At 33.2% G+C, this 26,222-nt stretch overlaps 1 protein-coding gene across 1 annotated transcript; it reads right to left on the reverse strand.

The window, feature by feature from the left end:
• Positions 1-22,221: 22,221 nt before the first annotated feature.
• On the reverse strand, positions 22,222-25,515 carry LOC131047216 (uncharacterized). The gene has a single exon (XM_057981077.2). It carries the CDS (start codon positions 25,513-25,515, stop codon positions 22,222-22,224), a length of 3,294 nt encoding a protein of 1,097 aa, XP_057837060.2.
• Positions 25,516-26,222: the final 707 nt, after the last annotated feature.

The following is a 26,222-nucleotide window of genomic DNA, read 5'->3' on the forward strand; positions in this document are numbered from 1 at the left end:
AATCTTCTTCTAACTTTTAGAGATTTTTCCATTTGTTTCTGCATGTCAGCAATCACTTGATTAGCATGATCCAATTCATTTTGTAGATTCACAATTCTTTGAGATTGTTTGTAGCCTTCCATTGATAAGATCTTTCTCTTTAGGTAGTTAAACCCTTTTCCAAGATTCAAGCTCTGATACCAATTGTTAGGCCCACTATGGAAAGCTAATGTACTAAGAGGGGAGGGGTGAATCAGTACTTCAAATCCTTTCTTCAACAATAACTTTACTATTAAGCATAAACTGAATATTGTTGTATCATAATATAATGCTAAAACAAATAGATAACAATCATACATGATTCACTCCATAACACATATATTTTGGTTACACGGAAACTCTTGGTTAGAGAGAAAAACTGTGGTGGGGATGGCACCCACAACTTCATTACTGCAATAATAAAGTTTGCTTGGTTAGAGCTACATATTTAGCTATTTCTGATAGCTTACCTTGTTAGGAGTATCAAGATCTTTAGATCTACCTTGCTAAAGGATTTTACAACACTTATTCTAAAATGGTGCACCTAGTTAAAGGCTTTACAATTTATAGACTTTGTTAGAGTCTTTTAACTTGTTAAAGGTTTCTCTTACAACTTAAAATATTACAATCAAAATCTTACAAAATATCTGCAACTTCACATTTGAAATGTTAAAGTAGTTTCTATGTGCTCAAAATGAGATTACCTTGCTTATAGCATACCTCGGTAACCCATAAAATAACTTGGTAAACCTTTTTGTTTACTTTGTTCCTTGACTATTGTCTGAAATCCTTCTCAGTGACCTTTGTGTATCTCTGTCAATCATAACAGTCATAACACTTAGTGCTTTCTCATGATTTTGCTTTTCACATATGTCTTGCTTCACACACATACACACATACATATTTGATCCTCGATTCATGTTGTATAAATAGATCTCTTATGACAGTGATATTGTTCATGCTTTGATCTTACAAACATGATTCATTAAATGAATAACCATACAAAATATTTCATTGGATAGATGACCTCAAAATCATACAAAATCTTAAGTGCAATTTAGAATGTGTTAACAGTTCCTTGTTCCTCGATTTTGTAACACATTTCCCATATGTGTCTAGGTTCAATGAATCTGGTAACACATTTCACTCAGTGTGTATCAACTTGGTATACCATCTTTGCTGCTTGGTAGTCATAGAATGTTACTTGGTAGACATCTCGGTGTATACTAAGCTTTGTGACTCCTTTCTTCTATAACCAACTGCTCCGTGCTTACCAACTTAATATTTCGGTAGTAATAACCGACTAGAGTATATAGAATGACTTTGGACATAAAACTAATGACAACTTAGTAAATAGTAACATATATATCGGGTTAGGGTTAAGATTACTATTATGGTCAAGGCTAAGGTTTACATCATTGTTAGGGCTACAGTTAGGGTTCGCACCAAGGTTAGGGTTTGGTCTAGGTTTAGACTTATCTTACAGTTAAGATTTAGGATTATTGTTAGGGTTAGGGTTAAGCTATTATGGTTAAGTCTAAGGCTTACATCATTGTTAGGGTTAGGGTTAAGCTATTATGGTTAAGTCTAAGGCTTACATCATTGTTAGGGTTAGGGTTATTATTAGGGTTAGGTTTGAGGATTAAGGTTATGATAATGGTTAGGGTTTATATCATGGTTACGATTAGCATCAAGGTTAGGGTTTAGTTTAGGTTTAGGATTATGGTTAGGGTTGGGGTTATAATTATAACTGGCAGTAGGGTTAGGATTATAATTTGATTTATGATTATTTAATGTAGGGTTAGGGTTAGGGTTATGATAATGGTTAGGGTTTTCTTTAGGTTTAGGATTATTGTTAGGGTTATGGTTAAGGTTAGTGTTAGGGTTAAGCTTATGGTTAGGGTGAGGGTTTATTATTAGTGTAACCATAATTATAGTTAGAGTTAGGCTTAGGATTATAATTTGATTTATGATTATTTAATGTCACACATCTTAGAGAACCACACATATCACAAATAAATAGTAGCACAAAATATGTTATGAAAATATATTTATGTCTAGGGCTAGGGTTTATATCATAGGGTTACGATTGGGATTAAGGGTTAGGCTTAGGATTATAGTTAGGGTTTACATCATTTTGAGGGTTAGGCTAATGGTTAGGGTTAAAATTATGGTTAAGATTATGTCTAGGGTTAGGGTTTATATCATAGGGTTAGGGTTAGGGTTAAGAGTTAGGGTTAAGATTATAGGTTAGGTTTATATAATTGTTATGGTCAAGTTAATGGTTTGGGTTTGAATTTACATCGTGGTTAGGGTTAAGTTTATAGCTAGGCTGAGGATTTAGTGTTATGGTTAGGATTATGTCTAAGGTTAGGGTAAGGGTTAAGGGTTAGGATTAGGATTAGGGTCGGTAACACAATAAAAACCTAATTCTCATAGAGATTACAAAAAAGTTAGTTCAAGTATGATTGTTAGATTACATAACAATCTCTGCACATCAATCAAGAAAACATCAATCACTCCTTGATCACCACTTCATCGATCTTAGTAACTCATCATGTGCTTTGCATTATATGAAATATACTTGCTCATTCCCTAGAGAAAAGTTGTTACAACAACTCACCAAATCACTTGAAATTGTCTTCATACAATAATCATATGTGTCATAATCATTACCGCTCATCATCAAATTGTAAACTAATATAACCAATTCACCAAACTTAATCTATTAGGGTTTATAAAAAATAAAAGGTAGGGTTTACCAGTTACCAGTTCAACTCTCAAATACTTCCTACCAGCTATAGTTTCCTTCACTAGCTCTTCCTGTCGATTACAAAACATCATTACAACAATATCAACAATATCATTACTGATTCATTGACATCAATGAAAACATAACATATTATTAATGCAATCTTCATGCAAATGCCAACAATCTCCCCCTTTGGAATTGATGGCAATACAAATATCAATACCATTGATTGTTGTCGTGATTGTGAATAGGAATCTTGGTTTACATTACCAAGTATTCACCATGCTATCCATGTCTTCAGCTTGTCACTAGTTCTTCTCCCCCTTTGACAACAATTCCAAATTGAAAGTAAAACATGTAATGTCAAATTTCACTACGCAACATCAACAACCTGCAAGTTGATGCTCCCCCTATGGAATAACTCCACTTCTACACCAATCCATCTATAAAATTCTGCAAGTAGCTCCGAGACTAATGTAATCTACATCATGCTTAACTGATTTCACGAAGGGGTACAACCCCTACCTGACTTCTAAGATACTCAAACGTAGTCTTAGGTAGAGGTTTACTAAAGATATCTACAAGTTGCTTCTTGGTAGAAACATGCTCCAAGATCACATCTTTACTCTGCACTTTTTCCCTTAAGAAATGATACTTTAATTCAATATGCTTGGTTCATGCGTGCAAAACAGGGTTCTTGGAAATATTTATGGCACTTGTATTATCACATTAAATCTTTATAGGTTCTGAAATCTTCATCTTAAAACCTTTCAAAATGTGCCTCATCCAGATAGCCTGAGTACAATTCATGTAAGTTGCAACATACTCATCTTCAGCAATAGATTATGAAGTACAACTCTGCTTCTTACTACTCCATGAAACATGTCTTCCTCCAAGAAAAATGCTCCATCGATTATGCTTTTTTGGTCATCAACATTTCCTACCCAATCTGCATCTGTGTACACCTTCAACTTAAAATTTCCTCCATATGGATACCATAATCCATAGTCAATAGTAACTTTCAAGTATCTAAAAATACTCTTGGTTTCTATCAGATGTGTTTCCTTAGGATTCTTCTGGAATCTAGCAACTATGCCAACTGCATGAGCTGTATCCGGTCCACTATGAACAACATAGTGCAATTTTCCAATCGTTGATCTATATTCCTTCTCATCAACAGACGTGGATTCTTCTTCCTTAGACAACTTAAAACCTATAACCATTGTTATCCAAACTGGTTTACAGTCACTCATGTGAAATATCTTCATAACCTCTTTCACATACTTAGACTGTGTGATGAAAATACCACTCTTCATTTGCTATATTTGCAAGCCTGTGAAATTTTTTATTTCTCCCACTAGAGACATTTGAAACTCATTTTTTCATTTCTTCTGCAAAACTATTTCTCATGTCATCAATACCTCCAAATATGATATCATCTACAAATACTTCGCTAACTAGTATTTTATCTCTTTTAGATTTGAGATAAATGTTACTATCATCACTGGTTCGTAGAAAGCCTATCTTCATCAAATGTGTATGAATCCTTTCATACCATACTCTTGGTGCCTGCTTTAATCCATATAAAGCCTTATGTAATCTGCATACCATGTCTTTCTCATTAGTCAGAGCATAACCATCTGTCTACTCAATGTATACTTCTTCTTCTAGTATCCCATTCAAAAATGTTGACTTAACATCCATCTGGTATACTTTGAATTTCTTATGTGTTGCAAATGCAACTAAATTTTGTAAAGAAAAGCATGAAGTATGGAAATACACTTCATTAATGTCAATTTGCAAGGGAAAACAGGATAGTGTTTACAAATTTTCAAATTTTACAGAATATGATACGAGCATGAACATAAACAATTAAAACAACATAGAGACAATACACACAAAGTTAATGTGGGAAAACCCTTCTGGGAGAAAAACCCACCACCAATAGAAAATAGCTTTATTAATAGTATGTCAAATATAATAAAGTCCAGTCTACAGACTTCCTTCACTCTGTCGAACAATCATTCTAGATAAAGCAGAACTAGGGTCAATTACAATCACATAATGCTCAATGGCTATTACAGTTCATCAACCTTACATTGGTTTGCATTTTTCTTCAAATACCAAATAGGTCGACCGTTACACTTGTGCAAGTCGGTTAGGAAGTCTAACCATCCCTATTGGTTTCAATTCATGAAAAACTATTTATCCCACATGCATCTGAAAGTCAGATCGGTGCGTATACAAGTACTCCAATAGTCTCATCCTTAGTGTCCGCCTACTTGCCTTTTGGACTTCAGTCCAGGCGACCATCCACAGTCAGATGCTTTCCCATTAGCTCATCGAAACCAACAATAAAATGTTACCCTGATCTTCGATCACTAGTAGATGACCTCATCAGCCCATTAGAATAAACCAAAAAATGTCATCCCAATCACTGATAGCACATAGTCGGTTTCATTGGGTCATTGAAAACATACCCGAACTAGCTACCTAGACCCCCGATAACATCGAAGTCAACCAAAGTAGATCCATCAGGTAATTGGCATAGCATTCAGCAAACTTCCTTGATACCCGATGACATCTCGATCACCGAGGGTGACTTCATTGGGTCATCAATGTAACACTAGCCAAGCTCACCTGATAGTTGATCAACCAGAAGGAGGTTCCATCAGAGATTAGTATAGCTCCAAACATCCAATCCTGATACCCATAGCACTTTCCAAGATAGAGGAGAGAACTCATCAGACATCAGCTTGACATCCAAAATGTCAACCCGATTGCTAATATGCAACTTGATCACTGAAGGTGACCTCATCGGGTTTCATCATAAGGAATAACATGAACTTTCGATCCCCCGATGGCTCCGATGGAAGGTCCATCAGACATTGGTATAACAAGGAAACAACTTCTCTAATACCTAATAGAGAGGAATACATCGGCCTAAATTACACCGATCAAAAAATGATCAACAACCAAGAAGGTATCACTCTGCTACTCCATCAATGTAGGCTACTCTGATCAACTCGAATATGCCAAGCGAATTTGAGGCACTATTCCAACAAAGTTCTGACACCTTCCAGTCTTGCCACTAGTGCAAAAGTCTCACCATAATCTTCTTCTTCCTCTTGTGTATAACCTTTGCAAACCAACCTAGCTTTGTTGCAAACTACAACACCATCTTCATTCAGCTTGTTCCTGAATACCCACTTAGTACCTATTACATTTTTATTTACCAGTTGGGGTACTAGGGTCCATATGTTTTTATTCTCAATTTGATCTAGTTCCTCCTCCATAACTTTAACCCAATGATCATCACCAGATGCTTCCTTCACAGTTCTTCATTCAATAGTGGATATCATGCAAAATTCTCTTTGATTCTTTTTCTAGTTAGTACTCGAGCATCCTTATCCCTAATAATTTGTTTAGGATTGTGATTCAGTCTCACATATCTTGGAATAACATGATCATTATCTTTAGGTTCATCTTCTTCATTATCATCATCTTCTTCTAAATTTATCTGTTCCAGTTGAATTGGTACATTAGTATTTGCTCTACCGGTTTTAGATTTCACAGTTTCTGGTTCCAAAAACAAAATGCAAGGATTTTCATCCTTTTTTCTCCAAACTGTTTTCCTCTGAGACTTCAGGATATTCATCCACTCGAACATCAACACTCTCAATAATTCTCTATGTTTGACTGTTAAAACACTTGTAGGTCTTACTCTTGGTGGAATAGCCAAGAAATATACCTTCATCACTTTTAGCCTCAAATTTGCTAATATAATCACCTCTCTTAATAAAACATTTGTTTCCCAATATCTTGAAATAACTAACATTAGGTGATCTTCCATACCAATATTCATAAGGAGTCATGTCCTTATAGCTGTGCTGATGATAGCTTCTCTCCAAAAGGTTTTCACTACACCTCCTTGTATCAACATCGTCCTAGTAGCTTCAACAAATGACTGGTTGTTTCTCTTTGTGATATCATTCTGTTGTGGTATCCTTGGTGCAGAAAGCTGCCATTTGATACCATTTTCTTCACAATACCTAGTGAATTCCTCAGAAGTAAATTCACCACCTTGATCCATCCTTAGACACTTTATCTTCTTATCACTCTCCTTCTCAGCAAAGGCCCTAAATTCCTTGAACCTACCAAAAGATTCAACCTTATCCTTCAAGAATGCTACCCACATTATCCTTTGAGTAATCATCAGTGAAGATCATAAAATATCTATCACCTTGAATACTTTTTGTCCTTATTGGTCCAAAAAGAATTGTATGAACCAAATCTAACAAATGTTCCGCAGAAAAATATTTGCTCTTGAAAGTTGAGGATGCCATCTTTCCCAACTGACATTCTTTACATAGAGCATTAACTGATTTGTCCAACTGAGGAAAACTTCTCACTATCTTTGACTTAATCACTTTAAGAATGTTTGTGGGCTTGATGATGATTATAATGAATTCATCATATGTTGTCATTGATGAAACACATACACACACATATTTATATTGTCTACCAGTATGACTTCAAGTTGTTTATACTACAACCAGTATACTAGAGGTTTATTTATAACCAATATTTGGTGACAACCGGTATATGCATGGAGATAACCAATTGGTTATACATGTCTCAACATCAACATGAATATCCAGTAGAGACTATCTCAGAAGCATCAAGGACAAGCAGATTAACTCTAATCGGTATTAAGTGTTCTAACCAGTATTCATAGATTGTGTGATGAGTTATCACCACCAACAAGTTTTGGCAATATTTTTGTGATGAGTTATGATCACTTGACCAGATACACTGCATCTAGGAAATTGTGTTATGATTTCTTGAGGCCAACATGACATCTAAATGTCTATTTATTGGGATCACAACGAGTTATTTTTAGATGAGTGAAAGTGATATGTTATGTGCAAAGGAAAAAGTGTTAAGTTGTAGAGTATATTGAGAAGCAGTGTTGATTACACTTAAAAGGATCTGATCAAGAAAGTATTGCACTACTCAGACAGATGAAATGAATCTTGTTATCTTCTAACAATTACAACAGAATTAAAATCCCCTAACCGAATAAGCTCTAACAAGCTTCATTGTTCAAATCCTCTAATAAGGTGATCCATTAGTTTGGATTCAAAAATCCTCTACTAAGGTTACTCCTAACAAGGTACTACCTTTTACAGGGTATAGCTTTTAATCAAGCTTTGGATCTCTAACAAGATTTGCTCCTAGCAGAGCACTTTGTAGACCTTAACCGATTAGTTATCTATTACTGCAGATAGTTAACTTGTGAGTTCCATCTCATCATGGTTTTTACCTATTTGGGTTTTCCATGTACAAACACTTGTGTTATGGTGGATGTTTTACTTATTATGGATGTTGTTAAATCATTTTGGATTGCATGTATTGTGTTTAAATTTTTTGTTAAGTTCATCTATCGGTTAGTGTTTGAAGTACTTTTATTTTTGGAGTCATTGATTCACCCCTCCCCCTTCAATTCTTTTCAAGTCCATCAATGTTATCAAAGTTTATATGAAAAAATATCCTATGCCAAAGCCAACTATCATCTATCTTTGCAATCAAATAGTTGCTGACTTTAGGATTAAGTTGAAACAGGTTATCTTTAGTTTGCTTCCCGGTTGCAATCAGTTCACCTTTGTTGCCATAGATTTTGCAGATACCATTCTTAAACTCCAATGGGTATCCTCTATCATTGAGTTGTGCTACACTCAAAATATTGTTCTCTAAATCTTCAACCCAGTAGACATCATCTATACCGCTCTTTCCATTAAGAGAAATATTTCCCTTACCTTTAACCATGCAGGGTGAGTCATTACCAAATATTACAACTCCGCCATCAAATTCCTTCAAATAAAGAATTTTTCTCCAACCACTGGTCATGTGATGTGAACAACCACTATCAATGATCCAATCATCAGAGTTATCCATTCTGGATACTAATACCTTCTGGTCAAATATCTCCTCTTTAATGGCTACAAACACAATATCTTCATTAGCATTACCATCAGATTCCTCATCAAGGATACCACCATTAATAGTAATAAGACAATCTCTTTTGCCTTTACCCTTATACTTCTTGAATTTCTCTTGTTTGTGCTCATTATCACCATTAGGATAGTTAGCAACTATGTGTCCAATCATGTTGCATGCAAAACATTTCAAAGATAATTTACCTCTATATTTAATAGTGCCTCTAGGCAACTGCTTGGCCAACAATGCTTCAAGCTCAACTAAACTGTCTTCATCATCAGCTTCTCTACTAGATCTAGGTTCATAACTGTGACTGACATCTCTACTTTTCCTCATAGACGGGTTAGAAATAGAAGCTCTAAATGCAGACTCAGATTTAACCATTTAATTCAAAAGCAGTAAGCTTGCCAATGATGGAGTCAAGAGTTACCATAAGTTTGTCAATGGACTTTAGCTCCTGAATGGCTGCAACTCGAATAGCGCAGATCAGTAGTGGGGTTCTTAGTACCTTACTAATCACTATGACATTTTCCACTTTACCTCCTAAACTCTTAATTTCACCGACTATCTCTTTTATCCTTTGACTATACTGTTGGACATTCTCACCTTCAGCCATCCGCATGTCATCAAACTTTCCTCTTAGACTCTCTTCTTTAGCAATCTTAACATGTTCATCACCACTATAAATCTCTTCAATTTTTTTCCATATCTCATATGTAGTCTCTAGACCATGAATGTCTATATACTTTGCATCAAACAAAGAACTGATAATAGCCTCTAATGCTTGATGATTTTCTTGTTGCTCTTTCTTCTGATCATCAGTCAAAATCCCAATAGGTGCAACATATTGAGTATTGACATGTTCCCAATATTGGCTTCCTAGACTCTTAATATAAATTTTCATTCTGTCACTCCATATCCTATAGTTCTCTCTATTAAACTTCGGACCTTCCTTCTTCATCATGATCTGCAAGATCTTTACCTCAAGCTATTAGGTTTAGACCTTAGAGGCCCTGATATGCTTGGATACCAATTGATGGTATGATAAAAGAATAAGAATCCAGTCAACTACTGAGAGGGGGGGGTGAATTAGTAGATAGAAAAACTAATACTAACTTCACCAATCTCAAAATCAATCTCTCAAAGTAAACTTAGAACTATCAATGCAATATCACTGTCAAGATAGAAACTCATAAGACAAATTGGTTGATGGTTACAACAAATCAATAGTGAAAAACTTCAAACTCATAAACATCCAAATGCTTTTCCACATAAACATCCATGCTTTTTCATATGTCAACAAACTTCATTTCTCAATGCTTTTGGTTATCATAACTTATCAAAGTAGTTAAGTAAATCAGCCATAAGAACATGACCACAAAAACATTCACCATTTGACACAAATATTTTGACGTGGAAACCCTAATGGGAAAAACCACGATGAGATGAGACTCACAAGATAACTATCTGAAGTATTCTGAAGTTCACCCTATTAGGAGCGTAGCTTGTTAAAGCTTTACAAAAGTCCTATTAAGAATACATTCTGTTAAGAACCATCTGGTTAAGGGATTGACTACAATGCCTTGTTAGAAGCAATAACCTATAAGGAGTAACCTTGGTAGAGGATTTGAAAATCCAAGCTAATGGATCACCTTGTTAAAGGATTTGAATAGAACCAAGCTTGTTAGAGATTACCTGGTTAGGGGATTTCAATTCTGTTGTAATTGCTAGAAAACAACAAGAGTTTGTTGATCTTTTTGAATAGCACTACACTTGCTTGATCTGATCCTTTTCATTCTCCTATCTGCCTTTACTCAAACTACAGATACATCATCTAGTTCAGCAACCACACACTCAACTGATATTTGCCAACTCTGAAACTAAACAACTTCATCGACCTTATAAACAAATCAATTAGGTTGGTAACACAACAAAAACCTAATTCTCATAGAGATTACAAACAAGTCAGTTCAAGTATGACTGTTAGATTACATAGCAATCTCTGCACATCAATCAATAAAACCTCGATTGCTCCTTGATCACCGCTTCATTGATCTTAGTAACTCATCACGCACTTTGCATTGTATGCAATATACTTGCTCATTCCCTAGACAAAAGCCATTACATCAACTCGCTAAAATCACTTGAAATTGTCTTCATACAATAATCATACATGTCATAATCATTACTGCTCATCATCAGATTGTAAACCAATATAACCAATTCACCAAACTTAATTGGTTAGGGTTTATCAAAAACAATAGGTAGGGTTTACCGGTTACTAGTTCAACTCTCAAATACTTCCTACCGGTTATAGTTTCCTTCACTAGCTCTTTCTACTAGTTACAAAACATCATTACAACAATATCAACAATATCATTACTGGTTAATTGACATCAATGACAACATAACATATCATTAATGCAATCTTCATGCAAATGCCAACAAGGATTATGTCTAGGGTTAGGGTTTATATCATAGGGTTAGGATTATAACTAGAGTTTACATCTTGGTTAGGGTTAGGTAAAATCGTTAGGGTTTGAAATTAGATCATGGTTAGGGTTAAGGTTAGGGCTTAAGATTATGGTTAGGGTTAGTGCCTACATCATGGTTAGTGTTAGGGTTTGCATCTTCATTAAGGTCAGGGATTGGATTTGGGTTATGAATAAAGTTAAGATATAAGGTTAGGGTTAGGTTTGAAGATTAGGGCTTAGGATTATTATTAGGATTAGGGTTTAGGGTTAAGGTTAGAGTTAATGTTAGCTTAGATTTAAGTTTAGGGTTATATTAACATAATATTATGTTTAGGTTTAAGGTTGCACTATAATTAGGGTTAGTATTATAGGATAATGATTGGGTAAGGGTGGGGTTAAATTAGGATTGCAGTTAATGGTATGTTATGATTAATGTTACTATTGTAGGATAAATTTTAAGGTTATGGTTAGGGTTCAAATATCATTCAATGTATAATTTAATTAGCATTATGTTTCATACACAATTAGGTTTAAATTAGAATTAGGGTTAATGTTGTATTACAATTAAAGTTACTATTGTATAATAATTTTTTTGGTTATGGTTAGGGTTCAAATATGGTTCGAGTTATAGTTTAATTATCAATATGGTTCAAGGAAAATTAGGGTTACAAGTAACCTTAGGTTATGGTTTTAAGGTTAGGCTACAATTAGGGTTAGTATTATGGTTATGGTTATGGTAAGGGTTAAGGTTTACATCATTGTTAGGGTAAGGGTTAGGGTTAGCATCAAGGTTAGGATTTGGTTTAAGTTTAGGATTATGGTTAGGGTTAGGATTTAGGATTTGGTTAGCATCAAGGTTAGCATTTGGTTAAAGTTTAGGATTATGGTTAAGGTTACAATTATGTTTAGGGTTTATATCAAAGTTAGGGTTAGGGTAAACATAATTATAGTAAGGATTAGGGTAAGGGTTAGAATTATGGTTTAGTGTTAGAGTCATGATAATGGTTAAGGTTTATACCATGGTTAGGGCTAGTATTAAGGTTAAGATTTAGTCCAAGTTTAGGATTATGGTTATCATTATGATTTAGGATTACAATTAGAATTATTGTTAGGGTTGGGATTAGGGTTAGGATTTACTGTTAGGGTTACAATTATGTTTAGGGTTTATATCAAAGTTAGGCTGATGGTAGGCATAATTACACTAAGGGTTAAGGTTAGGGTTATAATTAGGATTAGGGTTTAGTGATAGAGTTATGATAATGGTTAGTGTTTATATCAGGGTTAGGGTAAGCATCAAGGTGAGGATTTGGTTTAGGTAACTTAGGTTTATGGTTAGGGTTAGGGTCTAAGATTATAGTAAGGATTATTGTTACGATTGGGATTTTGTGTTATGGTTAAGTTTATGGTTAGGGTCAGTATTTGTTAAGGTTACAATTATGTTTAAGATTATATAAAAGTTAGGGTTAGTATAAGCATAATTATAGTTAGGGTTAGGGTTAGATTTGGTTTAGTGTTAAAGTTAGAGTTTGATTTGGTTTAGGATTTGAGTTTAATTTAGTTAATGTATAATTTAATTAGCATTATGGTTCATACACAATTAAGTTTAAATTAGAATTAGGGTTAATGTTATATTACAATTAAGGTTACTATTGTATAATAATTTTTTTGGTTATGGTAAGGGTTCAAATATGGTTTGAGTTATAGTTTAATTATCAATATGGTTCAAGGAAAATTAGGGTTATGGGTAACCTTAGGTTATGGTTTTAAGGTTCGGCTACAATTAGGGTTAGTATTGTGGTTATGGTTATGGTAAGGGTTAAGGTTTACATCATTGTTAGGGTAACGGTTAGGGTTAGCATCAAGGTTAGGGTTTGATTTAAGTTTAGGATTATGGTTAGTGTAATGCCTCGCTAGGAACCCTAAAGGAAAACAACACAACTAGGCAACTAAAGGGTGAAATAATTTTTTTTTTAAAGACTAAGTGCACTAACTAAAACCATTGCACGTTTAATAACATAGCGGAAGTCTAACATATGTTTCCCTAAGGGTTACCAACAAAGATTAATTCATAGATTATATTAACATCATAATTAATCCATTTAATTAGATAAATTGAATGCTTAAGTTTAAAACTACACATACATCCAAATTTCATAATAAAGAAATAAAAGTATTCCAATGTATCCAATTTCCATAAACCATTTAAACATAAGACCAAAACAATAACATTCATTTCACTGACATAATATTACAATATCCATAAACACATGGCTTCCAATAATGCCACTGATTACAAAGTTACAATATCAACGTTACATAAAAGTCTGATACAATGACCACAAGGTCTCAGCTGAACAATGATCTCAAACAAGAGCTGATACATAAAACACGAACCAAGAAACACTAGTGAACCCTTTCCTCGCCTAAAGATACAATCCAGAACATCTGATGGGAAGTGGCACTACCACCTGACCATGTGATCCCGAAATGGAACCACCCCACCGTGCTAGGAGATAGTAGAAAACCCTCAAGAAAGAAAAGTAAGACAAGTACGAAAGGACTACAAGACTCCGCAAAGATCCATGTGACTCAACTCACAAAACACTAGTGACTCTAAGGAGAGAGTGTCATCACATGTCTTACAGTGGATACCATGGTACAGCCTCCATAGGTCTCGGCCCCCATCCTAGGTTTCTCCTGGTAACCTCTCCTGAGCCTCCGATTCCATCTAAGTCTCATGTGGACCCTAGCAATCCTTTCGTGAAGACAAGGTGGTAATTTTTTCATTCTAGGCCTTCTTGTAACATTATGAGCCCTATACAAGTACTCACCTATGCACGAGGTAAACTTATCTTAATTAATATTTATCTCACTCCCCCCCAATATATTATTATTTATCACTTTTTAACTAACTTTTGACGGGTTATCATGTCATCCACTTCAGGCACAACCCTCGCTTGAAAGCCACTCTCTCACATAGGACACTAACAGGAAATGCATCACTACGAGAACTCTATGGCGTAATAGACAACCATAACCAATCCTGACAAAGCACAAGTGAAGGATGCACAATCACTAACCCAAGATTGACCATTTGGACGAAAACACACAATGGCTCATATCAAAAAGGTTATACAACAACACCTGGTCAAGGAGAAATAATAACATAGGACACAATGACAATTCAACTAGAATACTAATGAAATTTAAGCTTGACTGAAAACACCATTTACACAAGATCCTAACACAGGCAATCTTTTCTTAAAACAGCCAAAGCATAAATTACTTGCAAATAAAGATTTTCCAAATAATAAAAAAATATACACACAATCGAATCCAGAAAAAATACACTAGAAATACAAAATGGATTGTGGAAATCTCATAGCTTTAAAATACAACTATTTAATACAAAACATCCATTTTGTCATTTGTCCAAAAATATTTAAAATAGAAATAATTCTCCTAATGTATTTTCAACATATTTATCAATTATAAAAATTATAAGCTTTTTCTAAACATTCAAAGTTGTAAACTGATTTTATGGCTATGATATAATTTTATGCATACATATATATATATATATATATATATATATATATATATATATATATATATATATATATATATATATATACTTATAATTATATATATCAACTCATAACCAGTAATTAAATAACATTTAAAATAATATAATACCCATAAAGAAACACATCTAATATATATATATATATATTCATAAAAAAATTACATATATCTATTTATATGCATATATATAAAATATCACATAATTTATTCTATTTACCCAACCCTGGGTACGAAACCTGAAACAACCATATCATAGTATGCACAGGGGGATAAGGAAATAATTTAAAAATAATAATAATAATAATTTTTTTGGCCCTTGGCACGGTAGCCTAAGCTATCGTCGGTAACTACTAATACCATCTGATAGCACTGCTACCATCGGTAGCTAGTACTACCGTTTAGTAGCACTGTTACCACCGGTAGCACTGTGTACTATCACCGGTAGCAAATGCTACCGTAGGTAGTTTGCCACTACCATTTTTTTTTTAATTATTTTTTTATATATATTTGTTTTTATATATATATATTTTTTAAATTAATTTCCAAATATCTAAAAAAAATCATTTTACAGAATTTCCATAGAATTAAAAATTTTCCTATACAATGAAACTCCTTCACAGAGTTTATTTCAAACAATTTTTTTTTAAATTTAGATAATCCAATAAATTTAAATCATTAAAAAATTTATTTCTAAGAAACCACAAAGATTTATTTAAAGGAGCATCAGAACAAATCAAACTAGAGAGAATAATTTTTCCATAATAATTTTCTCAATGTTCTCAAAATTACATTTTTCTCATAAACTAGAAAAACACATCAGGCATGGATTTTAAAACAAAACTTGAATTCACCAGAAGAGGGTTTGTATTTGACAATAACTTTACACACACACATTAATCAGATAAAAATAGAAATATTTACTAAAAAACCCACAACTAAGAATTCATCCAACCCGGTATAGCTTTCCTAGAAGATATTTGTAGAAGAGCCCTAATCCTTTCAATAAACTTCCAATAAATTTCTTCACCTAAAATTCTTGACCTGTTCCTGTGTAACTAAAATAAAGATCTATACCCCTATTTAAACTAAAATTCTAGGTTCAATAGCTTTTTCACAAAAAACCTAAATTTAGAATAATAGGAATTTTTATTTTATTTTCTAAATTTATCACAAAAGATAAGCTAACATGCAATAATTAAAAAAAACATTATTCTTTCTTTTCTTTTCTCATGCGCATTAATTAATTTTCCAAATAAAGAATTAAAACAGTATTTTAATTCCAATTAATCCTTTTATTCATTTATTTATTTATAATTCCATAAAATAATAAATACAATTAATCTAATTTATTTTTCCATTTAAATAAAAATATATTTCTAATATCATGCAACTTGCAACTTAATTTAATAATTTCTTTTAATTAACTAAATTTATAATCTCAATACATAAACAATACAACTATGAGCTAATTCCATAAACTTAATTAATTAATTAATTTAATCCACTAAACATTCAAATTAAACAAAACTCAAGCAAATACTCATAAAAAGATCAAACGACAAAATATGAAGGCCAAACAAACTAACAAGACGACCAACTGACGACACTCATACAAGTGTAACTGAGTAAAATAGTCAACTACTATCTCCTCTACTTCCATCGAAAAATATAAGGCACACTCAGACTTGTGAAGCCAGGTGGAGAGGATACCCCATACCTACCCAGTACTTGTACCTGCAATAATCAGCATCACCGAACCACACATGCATATATATACAATATAGAAAACATAGCATACACACTGATGAAAAAGAATCGCGACATTCTGTGTCTCACCAAAATGAGTGAAGGAAAATCATCTCCTTGCATCTAATACGCTCGCAACCACACAACATATAATTTCACATTGCATAGGTAAAGTAAAATGTTAGTACATAGCAATAATCCATAAAATGCCATAAATCACAAGTATTGAATACTGCAAATAAATTATACATCTCATCTCCAGATAAAGCATAATGTCATAAAAATCTGAATAAGATATCATGGTAATGTATCCACTGAAAACAACCAATAATAAAATATGAGTCTAATGAGTTCAAACAAGTAGGGGTACTACAGTTAGGGTTAGGATTTAGGATTTGGTTAAAATTTAGGATTATGGTTAGGGTTAGGATTTAGGATTATTGTTAGGGTCAGGGAAAGGGTTAGGGTTACAATTATGTTTAGGGTTTATATCAAAGTTAGGGTTAGGGTAAAATAATTATAGTAAGGATTAGGGTAAGGGTTAGGATTAGGGTTTAGTGTTAGAGTCATGACAATGGTTAAGGTTTATACAATGGTTTGGGTTAGTATTAAGGTTATGATTTAGTCCAAGTTTAGGATTATGGTTATCATTAGGATTTAGGATTACAATTATAATTATTGTTAGGGTTAGGATCAGGGTTAGGATTTACTGTTAGGGTTACAATTATGTTTAAATTTTATATCAAAGTTAGGGTGATGGTAAGCATAATTACACTAAGGGTTAGGGTTAGGGTTATAATTAGGATTAGGGTTTAGTGATAGAGTTATGATAATGGTTAGAGTTTATATAATGGTTAGGGTAAGCATCAAGGTGAGGATTTGGTTTAGGTAACTTAGGTTTATGGTTAGGGTTAGAGTCTAAGATTACAATAAGGATTATTGTTACGATTGGGATTTTGTGTTAGGGTTAAGTTTATGGTTAGGGTCAATATTTGTTAGGGTTACAATTATGTTTATATAAAAGTTAGGGTTAGTATAAGCATAATTATAGTTAGGGTTAGGGTTAGATTTGGTTTAGTGTTAAAGTTAGAGTTTGATTTGGTTTAAGATTACAATGTATTTTATTTTAGTGTTAGAGGTAGAGCTCAATTTAGTCTAGGGTTAGGATTCAATTTTTTTTTGTAGTTAGTGTTATGGTTCAGTTTCATTCAAGGTTAAGGTTACAATTAGGGTATAGGATAAAGGTTAGGATTTGATTTAGGTTTAGGATTATGGTTAGGGTTAGGATCTAGGTCTATAGTAACAATTATTGTTAGGGTTAGGGTTAGGGTTAGGTTTTAGTGTTAGGGTTAAGTTTACAGTTAGGATTTGTATTTTTTAGGCTTACAATTATGTTCATGGTTTACATCAAAGTTAGGGTTAGGGTAAGAATAATTAGATTTAGGGGTAGGGTTAGATTTGATTTAGTGTTAAAGTTAGAATTTGATTTGGTTTAGGATTTGGGTTTAATTTAGTTTATGATTTGGGTTTAGTTTAGTTTATTTTTAATTTGATTTAAGATTATAATGTATTTTATTTTAGTATTAGGGGTAGACCTCAATTTGGTATAGGGTTAGGGTTCAATTTTATTTATAGTGAGTGTTATGGTTTAATTTCATTCAAGGTTAAGGTTACAATTAAATTAGTATTAGGGTTATGATTCAATTTCATTCACTGTTAGGGTTACAATTCAATTGCTTTTTAGGGTTAGTGTTGGGTTTGGTTAAGTGTTAAGAGATATGATTCAAGATGGTTCAAGATTTGGGTTCAATTTGATTTAGGGTTATGACTTAGTTTGGTCTAGTATTAAAGTTAAACTTGGTTTCTAGTATAAGGGTTAGGGATCCATTTGGTATAGGGTTAAGATTCAAATCAGTTTAGTGTTAGGGCTCAATTTGATTTGGGTTAGGGTTAAGGTTTAATTTGGGTTAAGGTTTAATTTGGTTTAAGGTTAGGGTTCAGGCTAGAGTTAGTGCACTTTGGTTTAATATTGATTACTTTTATCTTTAGGGTTTGATTTGGTTTAGTGTTAGGGTTAGGGTACAACTTTTTCCAAGGTTAGACTTAGGGTTCAATTTGATTTAGTACTAAAGTTAGGGTTTGATTTGGTTTATGATTTATATTTAGTTTGGCTTAAGATTTGAATTTAATTTGGTTTATGACACATTTGAGTTTATAGTAAACATTTAGTTTAGTTTAGTGTTAGGGTTAGAGTTCAATTTGGTTTGGAGTTTGAGTTATGGTTTGATTAGGTTTAGGGTTATGGTTTAGTTATGTTTAATGTTTAATTGGTTTAGTGCTAAGTTTTGGGTTATAATTTGTCAAACCATTGGATTAGTATTAGACTTAGGGTTATAACTTGTCCCAAATATATTAGACATAGGAGATTATTTCTATTAGAGATATAGATAATTTCTCTCATGTCTACATATTTTATCATTTACTCCCACAAATTATTTTCGAAAGGTTTGTTCTCCCTCATCCCATGTGGGTATTTTATTGCATGTTTCTTCTTTATAACTTTGTGTTACTTGTTTGAGAGCTTCCATCATTTGTTCATACTTAGTCATCTTACATGGAAATGAGGTCAATATATGGGTAGTATAGTTTGATAATATGCTCTAAGACATTTCCAACATTTTTTTGCACTTTTTTAGTTTATTGTTTTTCTCCAATAGGGCTTCTAGTTATTTAATTCAATAGGACCATAAATGTGTTTTTTCCAATGATATTTCCTTAGGTCAAGTACTTTGTAAATAGATCATGATTATTTGTTTTGTGAGTTTTACCTTGTAAAAATGTAAGACAAGTTTGAGAACTTCAGTTTCCTCTTCAATGGTAAGTCCATTCCAACTATTAATAGCTCTTTAGCTACTTAAGTTTGAACTATGCTTTAAATTATACTTCAAATTTTAGCTAGTCCTAGTACACTTCATCCAATAATTTGACATCTCATGATCAATTCAAAATTAGACATTAATATCTTTTAAGATGAATAAAGTGACATATCTGAGCTATTATGCATTGGTAGAGCTATAACTTATATGAGATAGCAATTAAACAAAATTCTTAACTAACATTTAAAAAATAATATAACAACAATAATATTTAATTAAAAAATACTTTAAAATTCTATTAAATGCCTCATATTCTTTATCAACCATATGACATGAGATGGTGATGTGCACTGCAAGCTCTATAGAATACACCAAATTCTTTGGAATGAAGCTAAATTTGTGTTTGGACACAGTAATTGGGAGTACCACATTAATATGCAACGTTAAAAAATATTTTATTGAACGATGTGGTTCCCTCGATTGGGTCAATGTGGAATACGACACCGAGTCAATGAAGCAATGGAGGGAGTGCGTGCAGTGAGCCACAGTGAACCTATCCAAGCATACATCCATCTTTTTTTTTTTTATTCCCGTTGGATAATATAAGATTATATGTATGTAAGGTAAAGCGTAACGTATTTGAAGGGAGGCAAGTCAAGAAATAGTATTGCCGCTCTCCCATTCACACACATATTTGAGATACGGTTTCAAACCCATTTATTCCCTGGCCTATCAAGTATGCAATGCCGGCTGTGAAGAACATACGGTTCTTATTTCGAAATGGTCTGACAAACGTATATGGCAGCTGCATGTAGATTTTTTGACAGAATCCCTCAAAGGCTCAAGAGATTGCATCACTTGGAATGCAACGATTGGAAGATTTGAAGAAAATGAATTTGTTGAAAAGGTTTTCAAAACTGTGAGACAAATGCAATTGGTAGGGATAAAGCCAAACTCTTTGCCAGCATTCTCCATGCATGTGCGTTCTCCTTGCAGGTATAATCTGGTAGACATGCGTGCAAGATATGGAATCGTAGACATAGCAGAAGGGTAGATGTCATCTTCCTCTCCTAAGAAATACAACAATTAAAATAGCAATCATGTAAGGATTCTATAAAATAAATAAAGGTCACTGGATCCATATCTTTATTGCATTGTAAAAAGGAATATGATTCACTATTTAATCACTCATATTCTTTAATTTATTCTTTTTCCCCATATTTCAAACCTGCATAAATCATCAAGAAAGACAGTTATCCTTAGAAAAGATGCATAAAATAGATATCTTAATTTCCGGAAACGATGCATAATGCTAATAAAAAATAATTCTGGTCATACCTTTGAGAATCTACAACAAAAAGGTTGTAAATCTTTTCTCAAAATCACTCTAATGGGAGCTATTTATCTTGTTTGCTTCATTTGATACACAAAACGGTAGATAATGTTTCATCAATTCTCCAAAAGACATGACTCACTATTATGCATAGACGCTAAATTCATTCCAGCCATAAACTACATGGAAACTCTCTTTTGGAGCTGCACAATGGATCCATTAGAAAACACACTTTGCCCTTCTCGAACAAGCAATCATTCGCTCAATCTTAACACTAAACCCTAACGCTTTTGGCTGTGCAGTATCGAAGGAGAGAAGGATGTGGTATTTAAGACCATTATTTCGTTTATCTTTATTTACAAGTTAATACAACAGACTAAATCTAAATCAAAGTAATCCTCCATGAGAATACACAGTTGAAGCTGCACCCCAAAAATGCAGAAACCCAAACATTTACGTCAGTTTATTAAAAGCATAATAAATAATTTAAGGACCTGCAGACGTGATCTATGATTTACTGGAACTGTAACCCTCAAAGATTGCAACAAAGCAACTCCAAATACAGTACAAGATCGAGGGAAAAACATAGTGCCGACTGTCGAGGCGGACAACACGATGAAATAAAGCATGGAACTATTAAATGAAAATAGAAATCCATGAGAACTACCAAATACAGAACTACTGCACACTAAGGATTGCAAAATCGTAACAACGTATGCACAAATCTGTGAGATTATATTAAAATTAATGGATTTCAAAACAAAAAACATAATTTAATTATGTTGCCTCCAATCCTATCGTCGTCTCAGAAATTATTCTGTACAAATTTAAAATGAAGTAGTAAAATCTCAGTATGAAGTGACTTACATAAAATGAAGGCATGCTCTCAACGATGTTGATATTGCAAAATCATATTTGTTTGCAGGTTGGAGGTGACTAATGTTTCAGCTGCAAAGGAAAACATTGTGGTTTCATTTATAACTCATCGGCCAATGCATAAAGAAAACGGTGTTGAGCTTCCTTTTCAAATTCTTTGAGCTGCGACTCTTTTTATTTTATAAAAAGAAATTGAGTCTGGTAACTGACAGGGATACAAATCATTTCTTTTTTCTTACACCGACAGGTCTGGTGACCTCTATTTGGTGGGCCTCTCGGCATAATTAACACTGAATTATCTCTAGAAAATAAATATTTATGTACATATTACAAGCTCACAGCAAATAAAATTTAACAATGATATATTATAGCTTTAAATTTTTATTCATTAAGAGTGTTCAACAAAAGCTAGAGAAGTAAAATGATTACATTTTCACAAAGTTGGTAGAATAAATGGTTGTTCATACTCTTCCTCCACAGCACCCATAAGGAAATCCACTAAGTAGTGCAAGATGATAAACATTTGCTTTTTCTGGACTGGCTAAATAGAATAATGTAAGATCAGTTCCTCGAGTTTCTAACTGAGATTTTGACAGAGATGTCAAAATCTGCCTTCCAAGTTTTTTTATTGTTGCATTCATTTGTCTGTGCATGCAATTTGTTATTCCTATCATTGCATTCATTCAACTTATATTCCAGCATATGTTTTTCATCTGTTAAATAGTTACACAATTCATCATGTTCCTGACTCATTATCCTTTTTTCATACAGCAGACCTGCAACTTTGCCTTGCAAATTTTCCTTACAAGTACCCCACAAGCCCAATTTTGCATTTAATTCTTTGATCCTATCATTGCATTCTTTCAACTTTTTCTGCAAGCCACTCTTTTGTTCTCTCAATACTGTGCACTCTTTTTCATGATTCTGGCACAAAATTTTTGTTTTGTTATTAAGCTCATTTTGCAATTCTCTTTTCTTATAATAAAACCCTTTCAACTTTTCTTCCAAGCGTTTCTTTTCAGCTCTTACATTAATGAAAAATTCTTTAAGTTTCTGTCTTGTTGCTTTGAGCTTTGCATCTCTTCCTTTCAACTCTACCTTACAAGCATCAAACAAAAGTCCATCTTCAATCATTTTATTTTGTAATTCCTTATTTATATCATTTAACTCTTTCAACTTGTCTTCCAAATCATTTTTTTCCTGTCCTAGCTTTGTGCACAGTTCTTCACGTCCTTGGCTCAATACTCTTGTTGCATTGAGCTCATTTTGTAGCCCTGAAACCATGCATTCCAACTTTGTCTTACAAGAATCCCACAGCTGCTTATCTTCAGTCATCTTTGCATTCAGTTTCTTGATACCGTCAATCTCATTTTGCAACTCAAAAAATTTTCCTTCTAAATTCACCCTACAAGAATCCCACAATCTCTGATCCTCAACCATCTTTGCTTTTAATTTCTTAACCCCTTCATCGCATTTTCTCAGCTCATTTTTATCATTTCTGTGTTTGGCGCACAATTCCTCATATCTCTGCTTCAAGACTTCTCTTTCATTAACTGCAGAATCAAGCTCATCTTGTAGCTCTACAATTTCTACTTGTATATCTGCCTTACAAGCATCCCATAAAGATCTATCTTCGTTCATCTTTCCTTGTAATTCCTCAATCATATCATTGCATTGCTTCACCTTATTTTCAAAATCATTGTTTTCTTCTCTTGACTGAGACCACAATTTTTCATGTTTCTTGCTAAACATTCTTGCTTCCTCGACCTCATTCTCTGATTTTGCAACTTTGTCTTCAAATTCCTCCTTACAAATCTCCCATAAGCACCCATCTTCAGCCAGGTTTTCCTTCAATTCTTTGGTCTCATTAATTGATTCTATCAGCTTATTTTCCAATTCATTTTTTTCTTTACTTATTTCATTGCAAGATACTTGGTTCTTCTGAGACAAAATTCTTGATTCATTAAGCTCATTTTGCAGCTCTACAATTGCTTTTTCCAAATTGGCCTTACAAGTATTCCAGACAGAGGCATTTTCAATCATTGTTACATGCAATTCTTTATTCTTATACTCGTACCCTTTCAACTTTTCTTCCAAGTGTTCTTTTTCATCTCTTAGATGAATGTAGTATGCATCATGTTTCAGTCTTGTTTCATTGAGCTCATTTTGCAGCTCTGCAATTGTGCTTTCCAACTCTGCCTTAGATGAATCCCACAAGCACCTATTTTCAGTCATTGTTGTCTTCAATTCCTTAGTTTCATCATCAAACTCTTTTAACTTTTCTTCCAAAAGTATTTTTTCATCTCTTAGTTGAATGTAGAATTCTTCATGCTTCAATCTTATTTCATTGAGCTCATTTTGCAGCCTTGCAACTGTGCCTTCTAACTCTGCCTTACACAAACTCCACAAGCAACCATCTTCAGTAAGTTTTGCCTTCAATTCGTTAGACTCATCATTGGACTCTTTTAACTTATTTCCCAGCTCAGTATTTTCTTGTCTTAATTCTGTGCTCAAATTTTCATTTTCCTGGCATAAGTTTCTTGTTTCATTAAGCTCATCTTGCAACTCTGCAACTCTTCCTTTCAACTCTACCTTACAAGCATCAAATTCAATAATTTTATTTTCTAATTCCTTATTTATATCTTTAAACTCTTTCAACTTGTTTTCCAAATCATTTTTTTCTTGTCTTAGCTTTGTGCACATTTCTTCATGTCCTTGGCTCAATACTTGTATTTCGTTAAGCTGATTTTGCAGCCCTACAGCCCTGCCTTCCAAATTTTTCATACAAAAATCCCACATCTTCTCATCTTCAGTCATCTTTGCATTCAATTTCTTAGAACTATCATTTATTTTTTTCAAATCTTCTTCCATTTTAATTTTCTCTTGCATTAACTGACTGCACAATTCTTCATGTTTCTTGCTCGATTTTCTAGCTTCATCAATCTCATTTTGCTGCTCTGTAATTTTTCCTTCTAAATTTACTCTACAAGAATCCCACAATTTCTGATCCTCGACCATCTTTGCTTTCAATTTCTTAGCCCCTTCATTGCATTTTCTCAACTCATTTTTATCATTTCTGTGTTTGGCGCACAATTCCTCGTGTTTATGGTTCAACACTTTTTTTTCATTAATTACAGAGTCAAGCTTATTTTGTAGCTTTACAATTTCTGTTTGCATATCCGATAAGCATATATCTTCATTCATATTTCCTCGTAGTTCCTCAATCATATCGTTGCATTCCTTCACCTTATTTTCTAGCATATTTTTTTCCTGTTCTAATTGAGAGCATAAATTTTCATAATTCTTACACAATATTCTTGTTTGATCGAGCTCATTTTTCAGCGATTGTAATCCCTGAATCTCATTATGGCATTCTTTCAACTTATTTTCCAGCTTATCTTTTTCTTGTGCCAGTTGAGTACATAATTTTTCGTGACTCGAACTCAAAATTCTTGTTTGATTAAGCTCATTTTTGAGAGATTGTAATTCTTTACTCTCATCATTGCATTCTTTTAACTTATTTTCCAGCTCATTTTTTTCTTGAGTTAAGTGAGCGCATATTTTTTCATGACTGTCATTCAATATTCTTGTTTGACTAAGCTCATTCTTTAGCTCTTCAATTGTGCATTTCATGGCTTCCTCACAAGAATCCCACAGACTTCTGGCTTCCACAAGTAACTTCTTAGAGGCGTCATCACTCATTTGCAATGCATTTTTCAACTCATCTATTTGTTTTCTTTCACTGGTGATTGTAATGAGTAAACTTTGATTCAGGCTCCTTAAATTTTTCACCTCATCACCTCTATCATCACTTGTATTTACTTTTGTCGGTGCTGGTTGATCCTGCAAATACATTATATCATTGTGGACTTATTACTTTTCATGGTATCCTATACATTTCTTTCAGTAATTAAGATTAAACTCTTACCTGTTTGGTATTTCCTTTCCCTTTATTTCCCTTTCCTCTTGCCATGTTGTTATAACCTTGTCACGAAACTTATGTCTTTTTGTCTCCTGTGATATTTTATAACCCTGTTATGAAAGAACCAATTAATGATATCAGATTTTCACAATCTTGTGTTTCTGGATTAGATTCATCAATATATTGAGCTTGATGATGGATAACAGAATGTGGTCTCAAACATTGAGACAAAAACTAACACACAATTTAATCTAGAAGCTCAACATTGATAAGGAACTGTCAAAATTGTTTAAACATTACAAATGAATCCTGGAAAATGGCTCAGATAAAATCTAATCTGCAATAAAAGACAAAGCAGAACTCCAGTTTGTTTATAATTCATGTGATAAATAAGCAAGGCATCAATTTGATCAGATCCATTCCCATTTACGCCATTACCATCAGGAGAACACTAACCCTAACGCTAATACATAACCCTAATACATATCAATATTCACTGTCACCCATGAAGATTTTATCATCTCTATAGCCATGTCAGATTATTTTCAGATTATTTTCAGAAAATGCATAGGCATAACAGATTGTGTTCAGAAAATGAAAGATCTATCGGTCATCAAGACGAAGATTTGATCATCCCTAT

The sequence above is a fragment of the Cryptomeria japonica genome, chromosome 7 (assembly GCF_030272615.1).
Source record: "Cryptomeria japonica chromosome 7, Sugi_1.0, whole genome shotgun sequence".
Lineage (NCBI taxonomy): Eukaryota > Viridiplantae > Streptophyta > Pinopsida > Cupressales > Cupressaceae > Cryptomeria > Cryptomeria japonica.

What these genes read in the sequence shown, in the direction of transcription:
- LOC131047216 (XM_057981077.2), bottom strand. Translation starts at nt 25,515, where the DNA reads ATGTATTTGCAGGATCAACCAGCACCGACAAAAGTAAATACAAGTGAT.